Source organism: Mercenaria mercenaria, chromosome 9 (genome assembly GCF_021730395.1).
Source record: "Mercenaria mercenaria strain notata chromosome 9, MADL_Memer_1, whole genome shotgun sequence".
In the NCBI taxonomy this organism is placed as follows: domain Eukaryota; kingdom Metazoa; phylum Mollusca; class Bivalvia; order Venerida; family Veneridae; genus Mercenaria; species Mercenaria mercenaria.
In genome coordinates, this window is record NC_069369.1 from 49790156 (window position 1) to 49806838 (window position 16683).

Genomic DNA, 16683 nt, shown 5'->3' on the forward strand with positions numbered 1-16683 from the left:
GGACGTTGTAACGAACGCTTTCATAGCAACGGTTATATGTAAACACACCAACATTGCTGACAGAAAAATGCCTAAAAGTCGTGGTAAGAAAACTAAGAGATCAATCCTTGCCAGGTTCTTGAATTTCTGCTGTTGCAAGGGTAAAGATGACGACGAAGAGCGAAACGCCGACGGAGACGACATTTTCGTCACGCGGATTTACAAATCTTCAAGCGCTGTGGCATTTCATGGCAATCAAGACATAGTCGCCGGGTTTCCGTACATGCCAAAACCTAGCAAGAGCGACATTTTTGAAGTGGCAGGACGACTTACAACCCAGGAAAGACAAGCAAACCACACCAGCAACAAGCAAGGAAGGAAGAAATCCAAGAAAAATCAAGTTACACCAGATGCTGCTGCTAGTTATGATGTAGGCGGTGATGTAGCTGATGTGAATTTCGATGACAGCGATGGGCTTGACATTCTGACCGCTTTTTAAGGAAGACGCATTTGGAATTATATGCAAACAGGTGGACACGAGTTGGTGAGTACGATTTTACACCCACGCCATCCCCTATTCAATATTTAGCAAATTGTCAGTATCGTTCTGACATGTTCTTCTTCTTCCGCATACAGGACTGGAATCCAATAAGATATGTACTTTGTCCATTGCAACTGTTTAACTGAAACTTTGCTGAAAATATTCGGACAAAACCAAAGACATAATTTGAGACACTTTTTCATTGAAATAAGAAACTTGAATTATATCAAAAGTATGTAATCTGTTGGAAACTGAAAATATATAGAAAATATAAAGACTAGTGTATGTCTTAAAACAGTCGGTAAGGAGTGCGGCCTCTGATATAACTGTTTGGCGATAGCTTGATAATTGGGATGGTTACATGACGGTACACATGTTTATGTTAATACAGAAGGCCCCTTTGTAATTATATGTAGGACACAAACGTAAAAACTGTTCTGCTGAATTTCGAAATATGATATAATTTTGTTTGCTGAAGGATTAAATTTATTTGCACACTTTTGGAAATAATGTAATCGTACTTACTGATATGCCACACCTAAACGACAAACTAGTACCGCATTTTTGTGTCCTGTCCTGAATCTCCCTGGGAATCAGCTAATTAAATAATTTAAAAATGTCACTATAGATTATTTCTTTTAACAGAAAAAAATTAAAATACCGCTGTGTGCATTTGTAAAATGTACTCATGTTTAATTTGTGTTTAGAAAATATTTTTGTTAATAACAAATCCTGTAATATTAGAATGTAGTTTTCATACCTAAATTTTACTTTACATCATTTAAATTTATTGAACTTTCAATATCGTTTTCTTCTAACACACGGGCTTAGCTGACCGATGTTGGAGGTGATAAAACGAACGCGGGTCCTTAGGTATGCCCTCCTCCACTCCACTCATCCACTCTGGCGGCGTTCAAGATTTTACTGGTACTGGAAGATTATGTAGATAACGCATTCATAAAAGTTAATGTTCTAAACATGATTTATTTTTTATAAATTTATCTCCTCTGCTCTTTCAAATGCATACTTTCATATTTTTCAAACTCATATGGCAATGCGGAGCCCAAATATTTCTACTGTTCTTACTCATCCGGACATCAAATTTAACAAATTATTTTATGGAAAACAAATCATGAAATTATTTTTGAAACCTTCATTTTAATATTTATACGACAATGATTATTAGACTCAATAACGCGAGTTATTAAACACGAATCGCGAGTATACTCTTCTGGAGTGAGGCGATTACTGAATGATGATGATAAACGACGGTATTTTTTGCCAACAAAAGCTATCCTGACTGTAAATTATGTATTTAGGTTGCCCTAAATAACATTTGATGAATTAACTGAATAGATTAGTTTCGTGTTACGTGAGATAGCTTTGCAAAACTTTAAATAATTCATTAGTTTTCTTGTAAACTTGAGATCCATATACCCTCATTTCAAAACTATAATATATGTCATTTTCAATATAGGGAAAATGTATGGCAAAATAAATTCATTTATTGCCAGCAAAACAGACAGCATATTCAGTTATGGCAGATAATTTGTTACCTCAGAATAATTAACGCTGAAAAAATCTCGTTTTAACCTTTAGCCGGCTGGAGGCAAACGATTCTGCTTTTGCGGCCAGTGCAGACCGAGATCAGTGCAGGCTGATCATGATCTGCACTGGTCGCTATTCAGTCAATAAATTTTCATTGAACACCCCTTCGGATGATAGACTAGTCCATTTTGAATGATAGACTAGTCCATTTTATAGATTTAGCAGGATAAAGGTTAAGCAGAAGTTGTTTTCTTATTTCAATTAATAAAACTTTTATCGCGTTTTCAATCTCATTTTCTGATTTAACTCAAGAATATAATCAATAATTTAAATCATAAATTCAGGGTCTTCGTTACTGCTGATTTAACTAAACTTAAACATGTTAAACATCCGTTTTGAATGTAGTGCAGATATAGATGATCCATAAGATTACTACACTGCGTCGAACGCATCAGTTGCTAGGGTGATTGTAATATTATTTTTTCACTGAATATAAAACTGGGCTCGTTACCGCCTTCAGATTTTAGAAGATCAATCTATGACAGCTAAAGTTTAAGACAAGTTTAAATCGGTCATATTTCAGTGTTAGGATTATACCAAATTTATAATATCTTTAAGCGGAACATAATTATATTAATTTAAACGGCATATAAACGCTAGATTTTGTTTGTTGCAGTGCCAAGGCAATTGAATAGTACAATATGGGTGGCGAGTGGTTGAAAAACCTGTGCGGATCGTCCCTTGATGACGAGACCATGCAGAAGATAGCGCATCCGGCTTTGGAACTTGGTACACACGTGACAATTAAGACTGTGCAAAGTTTCGGGTTGCTTGGGACTGTGCTTGTTGGACCAGTTGTTGCAGTGGCACGCGCGGAGACTCGAAATTGGTCGGGACTCCAACACAACATGACTCGTGCTGGAAGAGGAGGTCTTATACTTGGTCTGTTCGCAGGACCTTTGTTAACGTATCTCAAAGTGAGGAACGAGACGGATGGGTATAAAATATGGGACCGGTGTTATAGATTACGGTATAATAGAGGACAGGTACGGGTAGACCAGGCTTCTATCGTAGGAGCGGCAACCGGAGCGGCTGTCGCTTATGGAACGGCATCTGCCGGCGGAGCAATGTTTGGTGGTTTAGTCGGGATGTCTACGGGAATTTTACTTGCAGCAGTGTATAACAACATGTAACATTACTCCAGGAGGCTGAAGATAGGACAATAAAGCAGAATGTGTTTGAAGACGGAACAGTATTTAAGATTCATTAACAGGACATTCGACAAAGACTTGAACTAGTTTATATACGTGAATGTTAAGAACTTCTAAAGGTAGAAGTCAGATTATTCGTTAAGTATCAAAATTATCTATTTGTTTCGAGAATTTGAGTGCATTTTGTTTATTAAAGCGTGCATTAGATGTGTTTGTTTGGTTTCATTTACGCCGTACAGCAAGTTTCCATTTAAAAAAGCACATGCCTCTTCCTTTTACACAATAATTAAGAAATACTTTATAGCAAAAGAGTGTTTTAACACTATTTATGCACGATGGGCGGTTATACGTCGGGCGTAATAATTTCACGAGGGCGCAGCCCTCGTCAAATTATTTGTTCGACGTATTACCGCCCGAGTATAAGAATATTGTCAGACCTGAATAAAAATCTAAAGAAAATGCGGGGCCATGATTGATACAAGAAATATTTTCAGTCAAACGCATAAACTGCAAAGTCAGCTAAAACATAGAGCTGCTTTTGAGAAAAGCGCATGTCTCCCAGAGCTGCCTAATCATTTGAATAGTAAGTTTGTCTTTATATACTGTTTACTCACAGAAAATATACCTTTGAGCTCTACCATGTAATTATTGCCTGCCTCTGTTTTTGAATGCAATATATTTACATTAATGTCACCAAAATTATTATGCAGAAGGTAGTAAACAAGCGAACTGGAATATGCCATTTATCCTTGTTTAGCTTGTCGTCCAGGTTACAAGACACTAAATAGCTGTTATTCTTATTCTATTTAGAATTGACATCTTTATATGGCTGCAGCTCACACACCAGGACCCATTTTAAATCTCTGTAACTTACATTTTTTTGAAGAATATTGCCAGTCTTGAATAAAAATGTAAAGGAAAGTGCGGGGTCATGATTGATACAAGAAAGATATTTTCAGTCAAACGCACAAACTGCAAAAATAAGGTAAAAGCTAGAGCTGCTTTTGAGAAAAGCGCATGTCTTCCTAAACTGCCTAATCATTTGAATAGTAAGTCAGTCTTTATATACTGTTTACTCAAAGAAAATATACCTTTGATAGTTTTGGAGTAAGTTTTGGAGTAAGCGGCCTATCGGTAATTCAAGGGCCATAATTCCGAAGTGCCTGTGCCGATTTGGCTAGTTATAAAACTTGTCCGAGGACTTATTGTCAAACAGATTTTGTTTGGTGAAGATTAGATGAAAACTATTTGACTTAGAGCGCGGACAAGATTTGTGACAGACTGATGCACCAAGACCTGTATCACTGGCATCAGTATTTTCGGTAATTCAAGGTTCATAATTCGAAGTGCCTGAGCCGATTTGACTAGTTATCGAACTTGGTCGAGGACTTATTGGCAAAAACATTTTGTTCAAGTTTGGCCCATTATCGCATACAAGAGGTCTTCCATGTTTTGGTTCCCCGGATGTGCGTCTCGGGATTTTGACGAACCTCTGAAGGATGAGAATGGTTTGGTCAAGATGGATGAGAAATGTTCGACTTAGAGTGCGTACAAGATTTGTGACAGTCTGACTGACTGACTGACTGACACACAGACAGGAGTAAATCAATATGTCTCCTGCCACAGTGGTGTGGGAGACATATTTGTAGTGGTGATGTATGACCTAAGACATATTTGTAGTGGTGGTGTATGACCTAAGATTCCACGACAAATTCTGTCATGCTATCATTCTTCCAAAATGTCAAGCATAGATCCGTCATGAGATTTCAGGTAAAACATGGCTAAGATAATAAAGAGTACAGAGTAAAAAATCTGAGGACTAGTTGAATCCGCCATTATCCTATCATTTTTTTTCGCGCCATTTTTCTATTTAGTATTTATATGCCTCAATTCGAAGCGTATGCCGTAGCTTATTCCGCCATTATGTTATTATTGCCTGCATCTGTTTTTGAATGCAAGATATCTACTTTAATGTCACCAAAATTATTATGCAGAAAGTAGTAAACCGCTGCCACGCTTTTGAAATAATGCAGAAAATTTACATCAATCTTCCATTTTTTACCAATATCAATCATTTCATCATTTTTCAGTGTCATATATACATTCCATGCCAAAACTGATGGAAATGAACATGTTTAAAACTCACACAAACTTAGCTGACTATAAACAAGGAATACAACTCACCTGCATCTATTGGAAAGGAAACCATATTTAGTCTCCCCTTGTTTAACCTTTTAAAAATTTAAACTTCCTGTTTTGTATCTAATGTGAACACTGGACTCTACCCGGCCAATATTAAGGACTATTTCTCATATCTAAGCAAACAAATAAATGATTTATTGAAGTGTAACACATAATTTAGATGTGTTAATATAATATCACAAAAAGGACATGAAAAGGTTACCTTGTTATGAATTAACGTAAACAAATCAAATATGGAAGTGTCAGGACGTACAAAATCCAACCAGGAAGATAGAAAAGAAAACATTTTATGCCAGCAGTGCCACGTTGATGGTGATAATGTATCAGCAGAGGGATACTGTGAAACCTGTAATGAATACTTTTGTTCGTCATGTCTCGAAGTTCATCGTAAGCAGTCTTTAAGCAAGAATCACGTGATCAAAAGTAAACATGAAATGCCAAGGGTCAAGATTCAGGCCGATCCATGTTCTGAGCTCTGTGCTCTCCACAAAACCGAGATAGTGAAATTCTACTGCCATGGACACAACTCAGTTGGATGTGGTGATTGTATGGTGTTGGAGCATAAATCCTGCAAGGTTCATTTAGTTTCTGATGTTTCCGGTAACTATGGCGACAGTGATGAACTTGTGCAAATAAAGAAGAAGATAGAAGATATCCGGAAAGATATATTAGCCTCGAAACATGAAATAGAACGAAGTTTGCAAGTTGCTGAGGAGGTGAAGATCAAAGTTATCAAAGATATAAAATCCTATCGCAGAGAAATGAACAGTTACCTAGATCATATTGAAACATATCTCATACAAGAAATTGAAAAGATAAATGTTAATGATGTTTCTCAACAAAGTCAGTTTCTAGACGAATGCAAAGTCTTGGAAAACGAAATCAGCGATTTTCAGGAAAAACTCGAAAATTGTACGGACAAGATTAATGAATTGTTCGTAACAGCAAAGCTTGCACGAATGAAAATAAAGAAACTTCAAAGTGATTTTGGAAAGGTTGCTTCAAGAAGTCAAATACATTTGTGCAAGTTTGAGCCCTGCAAAGACCTAGAATTACTAAAACAAAACCAGGCCAAATTAGGAATTATTGCGACACAAACGCAGAAATTTACTGCACGGATCAAGAAAAGTGTAGTTGATATGAAGACACACTATGTGAAGAAGCTCGATGTAAAAACTACTGATGACAAATGTACTTGTTGGATTACAGGATTAGCAATGCTTTCTCCTGATGAGCTTCTGCTTGTAGATTATAATAATAGTTCTCTGAAGATTCTGAACGTAAGAGACGATACAATCACAACAAGGTATAAGACACCTGGTAAGCCATGGGATGTAACAGTGATAAATTCAGAAATTGTTGCAATCACCTTACGCGTTAAAGGGAAAATCTTGTTTATAAGCACCAAAAACGGTCTATCTGATAGCCACAGCCTGGAAGTTAGAGAAGGTTGCGCAGGGATTGATCATCTTAATGGTGTCATTGCAGTGTCCTTTACCGAGCCGCCAGCTGTCCAGATACTGAACATGAAAGGTGACATCCTACATGAAGTCAAAGATACGAGCATGTTTAAGTATCCACAGTACATAGCTTTCAGAGGTGATAAGAGTATTGTTGTGTCTGACTTACATAAGCATGCAGTGTATGAGCTAACAGTAGATGGGCATCTAAAGGCAATAATGACGAGTGAGAATCTTAAATCACCAGGGGGACTGGCAGTGACCAGCAATGGAACTGTTGTTGTTTGTGGGCAAAATAACAGTGGAAGTTTGAGCATGATAGTTCCAGATACAAGAGAAATTCTGCCTCTATTTATACAACATGTTCAGAAACCAAGGACAATTCTTATCTGTGAGGAAAGCAACAAAATGTTTTTATGTGAAAACTATACTGCAGATGATCGTAATCATATAAAAATGTTTGATCTCAGATAAAGTTCAAAACTAGAAAAGAACTGTTTATTTGGCACTTAAGCGTAATCTGCAACTAATATATACTGTACATACTTCATAAGAAGTTTATTATGGTAAAAAAAAAACTGTTTAGATACTTATTACAGCTTTTTTTATAACGATATTCTTTCTGTACTTGTAATATGCTATCCAGGTTGTTGTAGGGTTATTGATGCCTTTAATCGAGTGAATGTTTAGTTACAGTTTTCATCAGTTATTATACTACCGGATACCTATATCAAATCCTTCGTAATACATTGGAAAGGTTCCCTACAGACAGAGAGCGTGATGTTTGCAATGAAATATGCCATTAGGACCGTAATAAACTAAATTATGGTATAAGCCTATAGTCTGTCCATTTCATAAATATATATATATCATATATATGATATTTGTTTGTTTTGAATGAATATGGAATAGATCTATTATGTATCCCACTGAGAAGTTAGAAACTTTCAAATATTTTCATGAGCGCGTAGCGCGAGTGAAAATGTGAAAATTTCTCACTTTGAGGTGAGATATTCTATATTCACGAAAAACAAACAACTTTTCTTTTTATTTTATGCTTAATCACGTTGAGATATGCATTTTGCAACCATTTTTAATCTCGGGAAACGAACATGACGTCAGACGTGTTGTAACGTTAGGAAAACGCACACGACATAAAGTTCCATTTTATTTTATTTCTTGCTGCATAACGTTATGAAATTCTCATTAAGTAAAATGATTTGAATCGAGAAATACACTATAAAGGAAAAAGTGCGACTACAATTTTCATCTTGTTTTTAAGCAAATAATTTAAAATTTATACACAATGTACAAATAGATCGGCAAAGCTATATCATTTTCTGTGAGTGATATGCAGTATAATATGGATTATATCTCACTGATAAAATATAGTATTTCATCAGTTAACAATAAATAAAGAAGAATTTTGATTTTTTTTTCAAAAGCTAGATAAATGTTTATACGAAGATACATAGGCCTATTGTAATGTCAAATTGGGACAATGTAGTAAAATGAGCAGAAAAAATATTGTGTTTGAGTTTTTTTCTCTCCATATATTTGTAAACTTACTTTGCTACATTTTTCAAAGATGATCATGTCTGTGAAAGTGTAACTACGGGAGTCTGAAAATCTTATTATAGAATATACCTAGACTGGCGCCCGTCCCAAGGTTTGTTCTGCGATATTCCTGGTAGTTAGTTTTCTCCATTAACGGCAGAAGTAGCTCAAGCAGGTTGTTTCTATGAAACTGTTATTGCCCTTTGCTCCAAGTTTTAGATTTGTTACGTACAAATGTTTGTAAAATCTATTTATTATAAATATTAAACCTTATGCGTGTGCTATTTTGTTGTGACATTCCGCATAATCTCATGATTCGGCACTATAAAAAGTGCTGTAGAATCGACGCTTACGTATACACGGGGGAGGAAGTGTTACACGACGGACGGAGTTCTTCTGATAACCTGTCATGTTTCCTTCTGATAACTGTACGGAGTAACCTGGTATAGGTGTTTTGTCCCATATAATGTATGATAGCCCTAACAAGATTTAAGACAATTTTAATTTTGCCACGTGTTTGATAAAAAAGACAGAATTATGTGTTTGACTTATTTATCCATAGGTATTTTGTTTATAAGCAGTATAAAATAAATAGGCAATTTCATAATTTAAAATAAGTAGTCCTACCATATATGATTACAAAAGGACAATTTTGATCAATATTTGAGGCGAGGTAAAAACTGTAAATTGGTTTTATCATAAAAATGCAACCACGATTTTTGGAATAAAACATAATGGGCTAAATTATCAATGCACCTGAAAAATGGATCATGGCAAACCAAAGTTAGTGATGGTTTATTAGACCCCGAATGGTTGAAAACCAGTTCCGGGCACTATATCCTGTCAGGTCTGTAACTAAACCGTGCAAAACACAGACCCCTAAATCAAAGTTCACTGTCACTTTTGGATGACAAAGATTAATAGTGTATTTTTCCTGTCCGGTCCTTTACTCTATCATCATTGAAAGGATTTTAATATTACTTGGTACAAGTGTATCACATAATGAGACGACCCTTCAAATGCGCAACACCAAGGCACCTAGCTAAAAGGTCAATGTCACATTTGGAGGTCAAATGTCGATTGGGATTTTTTTTGTCCGGTCAATTACACTGTCATCCTTGAAGGGATTCTAATAGTACTATGCACAAGTACATCCCATAATGAGACAATATATGATGCGCAACATCCAGACCCTGTCCTAAATTCAAGGACACACTCAGAGGTCAAGATCAATAGGTTTTCCTGTCCGGCCCATATTTCTGTTTTGAAGGGATTGTGAAATAACTTGACACAAATGTTTCCCATAATGAGACAATGTATCATGCATTTTACCCAGATCCCTAGCTTAAAAGTCAAGATCACACTTGGTGGTCAAAGGTCAATAGTTTTTTTTCTACTGTGGAGTCTTTAACTCCGCCATCCATCAAGGGATTTTATTATTTTCTGGCACAAATCTTCCACATAGTGAGATAACTTATCATCTACGACACCTAGATCCCTAAATTAAAGATCAAGGTCAACAAAACAAAGGTCGATAGGGCTTTTTTTCCTCTCCGAAAAAAATCATAAGATTAGCTGCAAATATTAACCTCTTCAAGGCAACAAACAACGCGCACAACCTAGGCCATAAAATCCGACTTTATATCTGTGTCCGCTCTAAAGATTCTTAACTGCTGTAACAATTTTTCATTAGATACATTATATCTTATTCTAACACGATCCGATTCATTTTCCTATTAAACAAAGAAGGCTGAAAACAGTGAATTATTATACAACAATTCATTTTTTCTGAAGTCACAATTATTACGTCATAGCGTCAAACGGCATAGCGGCGCGCTGGAAAAGAAACCGATCGAAAACGGGCAAATATTTAATGAATGTCGTCAAGGATGTCACCTCCTTGGTAACGTGTTAGAATCGAAATAATATATGTCATTTAGTGATTTGCTCTTGAATAAAATCACGTTTGTCGTTCAGATGCATATTATAATACCACTCGGGCTGCGCCCTCGTGATATAATTCCTTCGCATCTGAACTCTAAACAAAGATTTATTCAGCGACAAATCACTAAATGAGATATGTTATTTCTTAAACATTGCAAAGGAAAACAAAACCCTAATACAGACGTTGATCAACCAGTATTTCAATAAATGATAAAAAGATCTTCGAACTCACATAAGCTCAAGGTGTTAGTTACAACTTAATTAATTTAATCACCTGATGGGTCATCGTGGTGTCGGTAGTCCACCATTTCCTTGACACATCACAATAAAAGAAACTATAACGTGATGACTTGTGCACATTGTGACACAAGACCTAAAAATATAAATTACCTCTACCAAAAAAGAGTGGATGGGGGCATTAGGGAGCAACGATAATTTCCATTCTGTGAAGTCATGTCTTGATAATCATTACAGCTGATAAACTATTGACATGTAATAATCTGTCAATGGCTGTAGATAGGGATAACATGTTTTGAGCGGCAATAAATAGACTCTGCTTCATATTTTCATGCATGCCATAGTATACACTATTTCAAACGAAATACTTCTTTTTGTAGCATTCGTCTGTAAAGCAGATTCAGCAAAATGCAGGAAATGAACTATCAAGGACGCACAACAACAATTCTATTCTGGAAAAACCAGACTAGCTTTTCCTATGATTTTACCGCAAAAAGTCGTCTACCCGTTTCCGCCTTTTCGTCTTTGATGTGGGGACCAGGCCCAGGATTTGATCAGCTAGGACTCACGCCGGGAAACAATCGTGCCTTCAGGAAAATCGGAAGTTAGGATTAAAATGATCAAGCCGATACAGCTGCTTTTTCAGGTTAAACTTAACGCAGTTTCAGCGTCGCAAGATTTACCTCTTGTTGTCTACAAGATTGTAGAAAATATGGCTTCTTTTACAGCCATCACAACCGGAAATGGTCGTTATCGGCTGGAAATATATACACGTGACAGAGGCACGCAAGATACAGAAGATTTGAGATTCCGCCAGGTGGCGCAATATTTGGTAGAATGCAATGACGTAACACCAAATATAGCCCTTTCAACATTACCACCAGGGTACGTGCGGCCACAACCAAAAATCACCGAATTTGGTCTCCAGACACTTAATGAACATGACCCTCTTGTGGAGCTCAAAAGTTGGGACCATATAGAAATCCAGCTAGCTACTACGCGAGATCCAGCTTATCCAGGCCGACACGGGTCAAGAAAAGTTTCGGACTTTATCTATATCCAAACCCAACCCTCCATCGCCACATTCCTTGTGAGCATTCCCTCTTCCGGTTTCTACAAGTTACCAATCCACGGCAACGTAGCCGAGGACCAGTCCCATACATCCCTTGGTCTCTTCAACTATCTTTTCCATTGTAAAGAAGTTACCTAGTCTGTGTGCCCATACCCCTGTCAGCTTGGTCACTGGAAAGAAGGCTGTTATATGTTCGAACCGTTTATCCTGCAATCAGACATGAATCAACTGGAAGTGAAATTTCGCACTCACGCTCGAAAGCAAAACAAGTGGTTATATTTGTAGAACAAAACGTCTGTCCTTTAGAAGGTTACATTATACCAAATCAGTTCCTTTTTTATTTCATATAGAGAATCAAATCTTGAGAGCTCATTTCAATTTCAGTACTTTAGAGCATTTCAATGATATGAAAACTATATATGGTCATTTAGTATATCATGTCTTCTTACCAAAAATAAAGAAAAATATAGACATGTTATGTTTAATATAAAATCAAAGGCCTGAAGGGCCTGAGTCGGCTAATGATTGATGTACTGACAGTATAGTCTACCAGTTTGTTTGTTTTTAGCTTTTTTCTTAAAATTTCATACCACAGCTCGATATTTACCCAAAATATTATATCCGGATACGATTACACTTTTCTCCAGACAAATTGTGATGATACGAAGACATTAAGCAGCAATTGGCAGTATCTGACATTGAAGTTTACGGTTAAATTACCTCTTATTTAAAATTTTTCATTAAAAAGTTGTTTCGTTTCATGAAAGCATACGATCTACTTTCGATTTCAAAAACTACAAGAAAATACAATTTAATGTTTCACCGATTTGTTTATTTCTCGAAAAATAAGAATTAAAATCATTTTTAATATCAGTAGTAACTAAACAAACCAGTAAGAGCTTCTTCTTCCGATAATTTATCCGTTTACTGACTGCAAAATTCAACCCACGCAAAGTTTATAGAAATCATACGATGCGTGTTTACGTTTAATGTGGGAGAATTAAGGCTGATCGGCTATGTTACCTAACTCATCCAGACGATTCAGATTTTGTTTTTAAAAAAGCATTGTGTGCGTTTCTGTAATTTTATATACGTTTTTATACGCTTAGAAATTATTAGACATGCGTATTTGCATTATTTCTATACGTAATTTACGCTAATACGCATCTTATCTGGAGCCCTGTGGAACTATTTTTTGTCTTTCACTGGATGTTACCCAAGCTTTGTAAGCCTGCGCAATTCTTAAAATGCACATTTATGCTTAATGAGTTACATTTGAGTAATGCACAATTACAAGTCATAAATATGACAGATTACATCGTATATTGGTCGTAGCGAAGGGAATTGACACAACTTAACTTCATTCATGCAGTGAACTGTTTGAAGTTTGAGAAATCTAATGGAACTACATCCCTTCACGTGTTATTCGGTCCATTTAGAGAATCGCTGAACAGCAAGGACTCGTCAAAAGGCTTTCAGCCTTTAGCCGACTCAAAAAATAATCTGTTCTGAAAAACATCACCCTCTGAAAATGCTCCTATGAAAATAGCCGTTTAGCAATTACGCGTATGTAGACATTTTCTCTATGAATAAAACTAAAACCTGGAAATTCACAATAAAAATGATCTAGATATTTTCTCAATACAATAAGCAATAAAACTAAGCCAAAATTAAAATTGCCACATCCTCATATGACTCATTATACCAGATTTCATAAACAGCTTGGAACTTTATTTTGGACTACTTCACATTTTACTACTTGTAACACTGAGGAGTCACTTCCTGTTTGGTGTAATCAGTCCTAGAATCGCTTGGTCAGGTACAGTTGGAAGGAAACATCTATTTGTCCAAATGTTAGGCATGGATACGAAAGTGATACATGTATCAGCAGCCAATTATGGGGGTGACGAGGAAAGATTTGTTACACTTTTAGAATACAAATTGTAGTGGTCCATCAAAAAGTATTAGAAGGTAAAGAAATTGCAAATTTTCCCGACAGCGTGTCCGTCGGGGAAGAAAATTATTTTTCATATTCGTTTAGACACTATTTCCATCTTCTTATTAAAAGAAATTTCGGTTTGATATCTTACATTATACCAATTCAGTTCCTTCTTTATTTCATATAGACAATCAAATCTTGAGAGCTCATTTCATTTTCAGTACTGTATCTAGCATTTTAATGATATGAAAACTATAAATGGTCATTTAGTATATCATGTCTTCTTATCAAAAATATAATAAAATGAAATTGATGATTTTTTTCGAAAGAAATGCGACCAAAATTATATGGTCCCTATAACAAGTCTACAGATCGTACAGACGGACAAAACTTACCTAAAATTATTTATTTTAGAGCTTTAGTTGATGTAAAATATTTTTTTAGAAAAATAAGGTGTATTTTCGTACATTTTCTGCTTTTTGACACGGCACCCATGTTCAACCCTGGACGACCCTTAGTGTCAGGTTTGAGCCTTGCGCTATACCTTTATGAAATAGTTCTTGAATAGTTCTGCAAATACCTGTTTACACTTTTATCAAGATATCTTTAGTACTTTTGTCGTAATATTTGATTGAAAATGACCGATTTTTGAAAAATAATGTATTAACAACATTTGACCTAAATAACCTCGACATGCGACAATTCCGCGATATTTGTGCAATAGACTGTCGTGTGTCACTGCTTGTTGATCGTTGGCGTGTGTCGCGTTGAATTCCAATTCCACGACATTTGCGCGATATAGTGTCGAGTGTCGTTGTACATGTACATTGTCGTGTGTCGCGTTGAATGTCGTGTGTCGCGTTCTCAGAGCGTCACACGACAATCAACGCGACACACGACATGGCACACGACATTCAACGCGACACACGACACGACACTCAGTTTTTACTGCAACATTTTTGCCAAAACCTAGAGTGACAATGAGACATTCAAATGTTAAAATGTCGTGTGTTGCTGTACATTGTCGTCCGTCGCGTTGCAATGTCGTGCGTCGTGTCTTGTGTCACGTTGACTTTCGTGTGTCGCCCTCAATCAATTAACTCGACATGCGACAATTCCGCGACATTTGCGCGATAGACTGTCTTGTGTCGTTGCTTGTTGTCGTGTGTCGCGTTGAATGTCGTGTGTCGTGGTTAAGCAATTCAAGCCGACGGTCGACAATTCCACGACATTTGCGCGATATAATGTCGAGTGTCGTTGTACAGTGTCATGTGTCTCGTCGAATGTCGTGTGTCGCGTTCTTAGGTCGACACACGCCAATCAACGCGACACAGGACATAACAAATGACTTTCAATGCGACACACGACAATCGACAATGAACAACGACACTCAATTTTACTGCAACATTTTTTGCAAAAACCTAGGCTGACAATGAGACATTCAGATGTTAAAATGTCGTGTGCCGTTGTACATTGTCGTCCGTCGCGTTGAGTGCCGTGTGTCGCCCTCAATACATTACTTCGACATGAGACGATTCCGCGACATTTGCGCGATAGACAGTCGTGTGTCGTTACTCGTTTTCGTGTGTTGCGTTGAATGTCGTGTGTCGTGGTTAACCAATTTACGTCGAAAATCGGCAATTCCTCGACATAATATAGAGTGACGTTGTACATTGTCGTGTGTAGCGTTGAATGTCGAGTGTCGCGTTCTTAGGTCGACACACGACATTCAACGCGACACACGGCACGACACACGACATTCAACGCGACACACGACACGACACTTGACAATGAACAACGACACTCAATTTTTACTGCAATATTTTTGCCAAAACCTAGCGCGGCAATCAGACATTCAAATGTTTAAATGTCGTGTGTCGTTGTACATTGTCGTCCGTCACGTTGCAATGTCGTGCGTCGTGTTGTGTGTCGTTGATTGTCGTGTGTCGCCTTCAAAGGTCGACACACGACATTCAATGTGGCACTTACCTGATTCCATGCACTGCTCTGTTTTATTGTATGTAAATTGAAACTTGAGTCAGACGGGCGATCCGTTTTTGTGCAAACGGATTCCGACATGCCCAAATTTAGTATACCGAGGTCCAATGGGCATAGTGATATGTAGATATGTTTGTAGAAAACGAGCGCTAGGTTGTTGTCGTAGAAACTTGCATGCACAATAGAATCTCCTTTTTGACAGAGTATCACAATTAGGGATTTGTGGCAAAATGCTGCTCTAAATCTAAAACATCCGAACATACAGTTTGTATACATGTATCGGTCATGATGATGAGATTTAAATATAAATCATTGGCTAAACTTTTTGTAATAGTAGCAAACATTTATACTGTGTTTAGCTATACATGCACTGCATCCTTATTTCAAACCTATTGCATAATATAGTATTGCTAATACAGATAAACCTGTTAATTTTATGTTTACATAAACTATATGTAGTAATTGTTCATATTTGCAAATATGAAACTCGGAGCTAGTATACCTTTGAGACATGGTCTGTAGCTGTATCCGCTTGTATCTTTGTATGTTCGAAACCCTGCACGAGATGACTATTTTTTTTAAATGTGACGAAGCCATCAGGTTGGCTTTGTGAACAATTTATGGCTTTTTTACCCAATTATCAGTTCATGCCTCAAGTTATGTCCGAAGAAGGCATCCGGGGTCTTCCTTCCAACATTAAACATAGTTAAAAACTGGGCAGTTCTTTTGAGACATAAACACGTACTTGTAAAAATTGCAATTGATGATTTTATACTTAACCTTTAAAACTTTTCAAGGTTTACCTACATAATTGTTTTCCATGGCATTAAAACGCTTTACTTACATTTTTCGCTTGTGTCTACTTAAGTTTGTCACTAAGGCAGACAGAATCTTTGGTTCTTATGAGACATATCTATGCGAAATGTCTTCTACATGTAAAGATAACTTCAACTAAGCGGGTGCACAATATAAATATGTATAATCAAGATCATATA

The 16683-nt window shown here is 36.7% G+C and overlaps 3 protein-coding genes across 4 annotated transcripts; all 3 read left to right on the forward strand.

Moving 5' to 3' along the window:
• The first annotated feature begins 22 nt into the window (after positions 1–22).
• Positions 23–3486, forward strand: LOC123547954 (uncharacterized). 2 transcript variants are annotated; one of them, XM_053551374.1, is made up of 2 exons: positions 23–523; positions 2745–3486. In XM_053551374.1, exon 2 carries the CDS (start codon positions 2770–2772, stop codon positions 3259–3261), a length of 492 nt encoding a protein of 163 aa, XP_053407349.1. In that variant the 5' UTR covers positions 23–523; positions 2745–2769; the 3' UTR covers positions 3262–3486. The 2 variants fall into 2 exon arrangements, with proteins under 2 accessions (XP_053407349.1, XP_053407350.1); XM_053551375.1 differs by lacking the exon at positions 23–523 and adding an exon at positions 2513–2531.
• A 2228-nt stretch (positions 3487–5714) lies between these two features.
• Positions 5715–7415, forward strand: LOC123546174 (E3 ubiquitin-protein ligase TRIM71-like). Its single transcript, XM_045332369.2, has one exon. The coding sequence runs from the start codon at positions 5715–5717 to the stop codon at positions 7413–7415; it is 1701 nt and encodes a 566-aa protein (XP_045188304.2).
• Positions 7416–11295: 3880 nt separating this feature from the next.
• LOC123546176 (uncharacterized) lies at positions 11296–11889 on the forward strand. The gene has a single exon (XM_045332371.2). It carries the CDS (start codon positions 11296–11298, stop codon positions 11887–11889), a length of 594 nt encoding a protein of 197 aa, XP_045188306.2.
• The last annotated feature ends 4794 nt before the right edge of the window (positions 11890–16683 follow it).

Excerpts from the sequence above, each read along its gene's own strand:
- LOC123547954 (XM_053551374.1), top strand. The coding sequence starts at position 2,770 with ATGGGTGGCGAGTGGTTGAAAAACCTGTGCGGATCGTCCCTTGATGAC.
- LOC123546174 (XM_045332369.2), top strand. The coding sequence starts at position 5,715 with ATGGAAGTGTCAGGACGTACAAAATCCAACCAGGAAGATAGAAAAGAA.
- LOC123546176 (XM_045332371.2), top strand. The coding sequence starts at position 11,296 with ATGATCAAGCCGATACAGCTGCTTTTTCAGGTTAAACTTAACGCAGTT.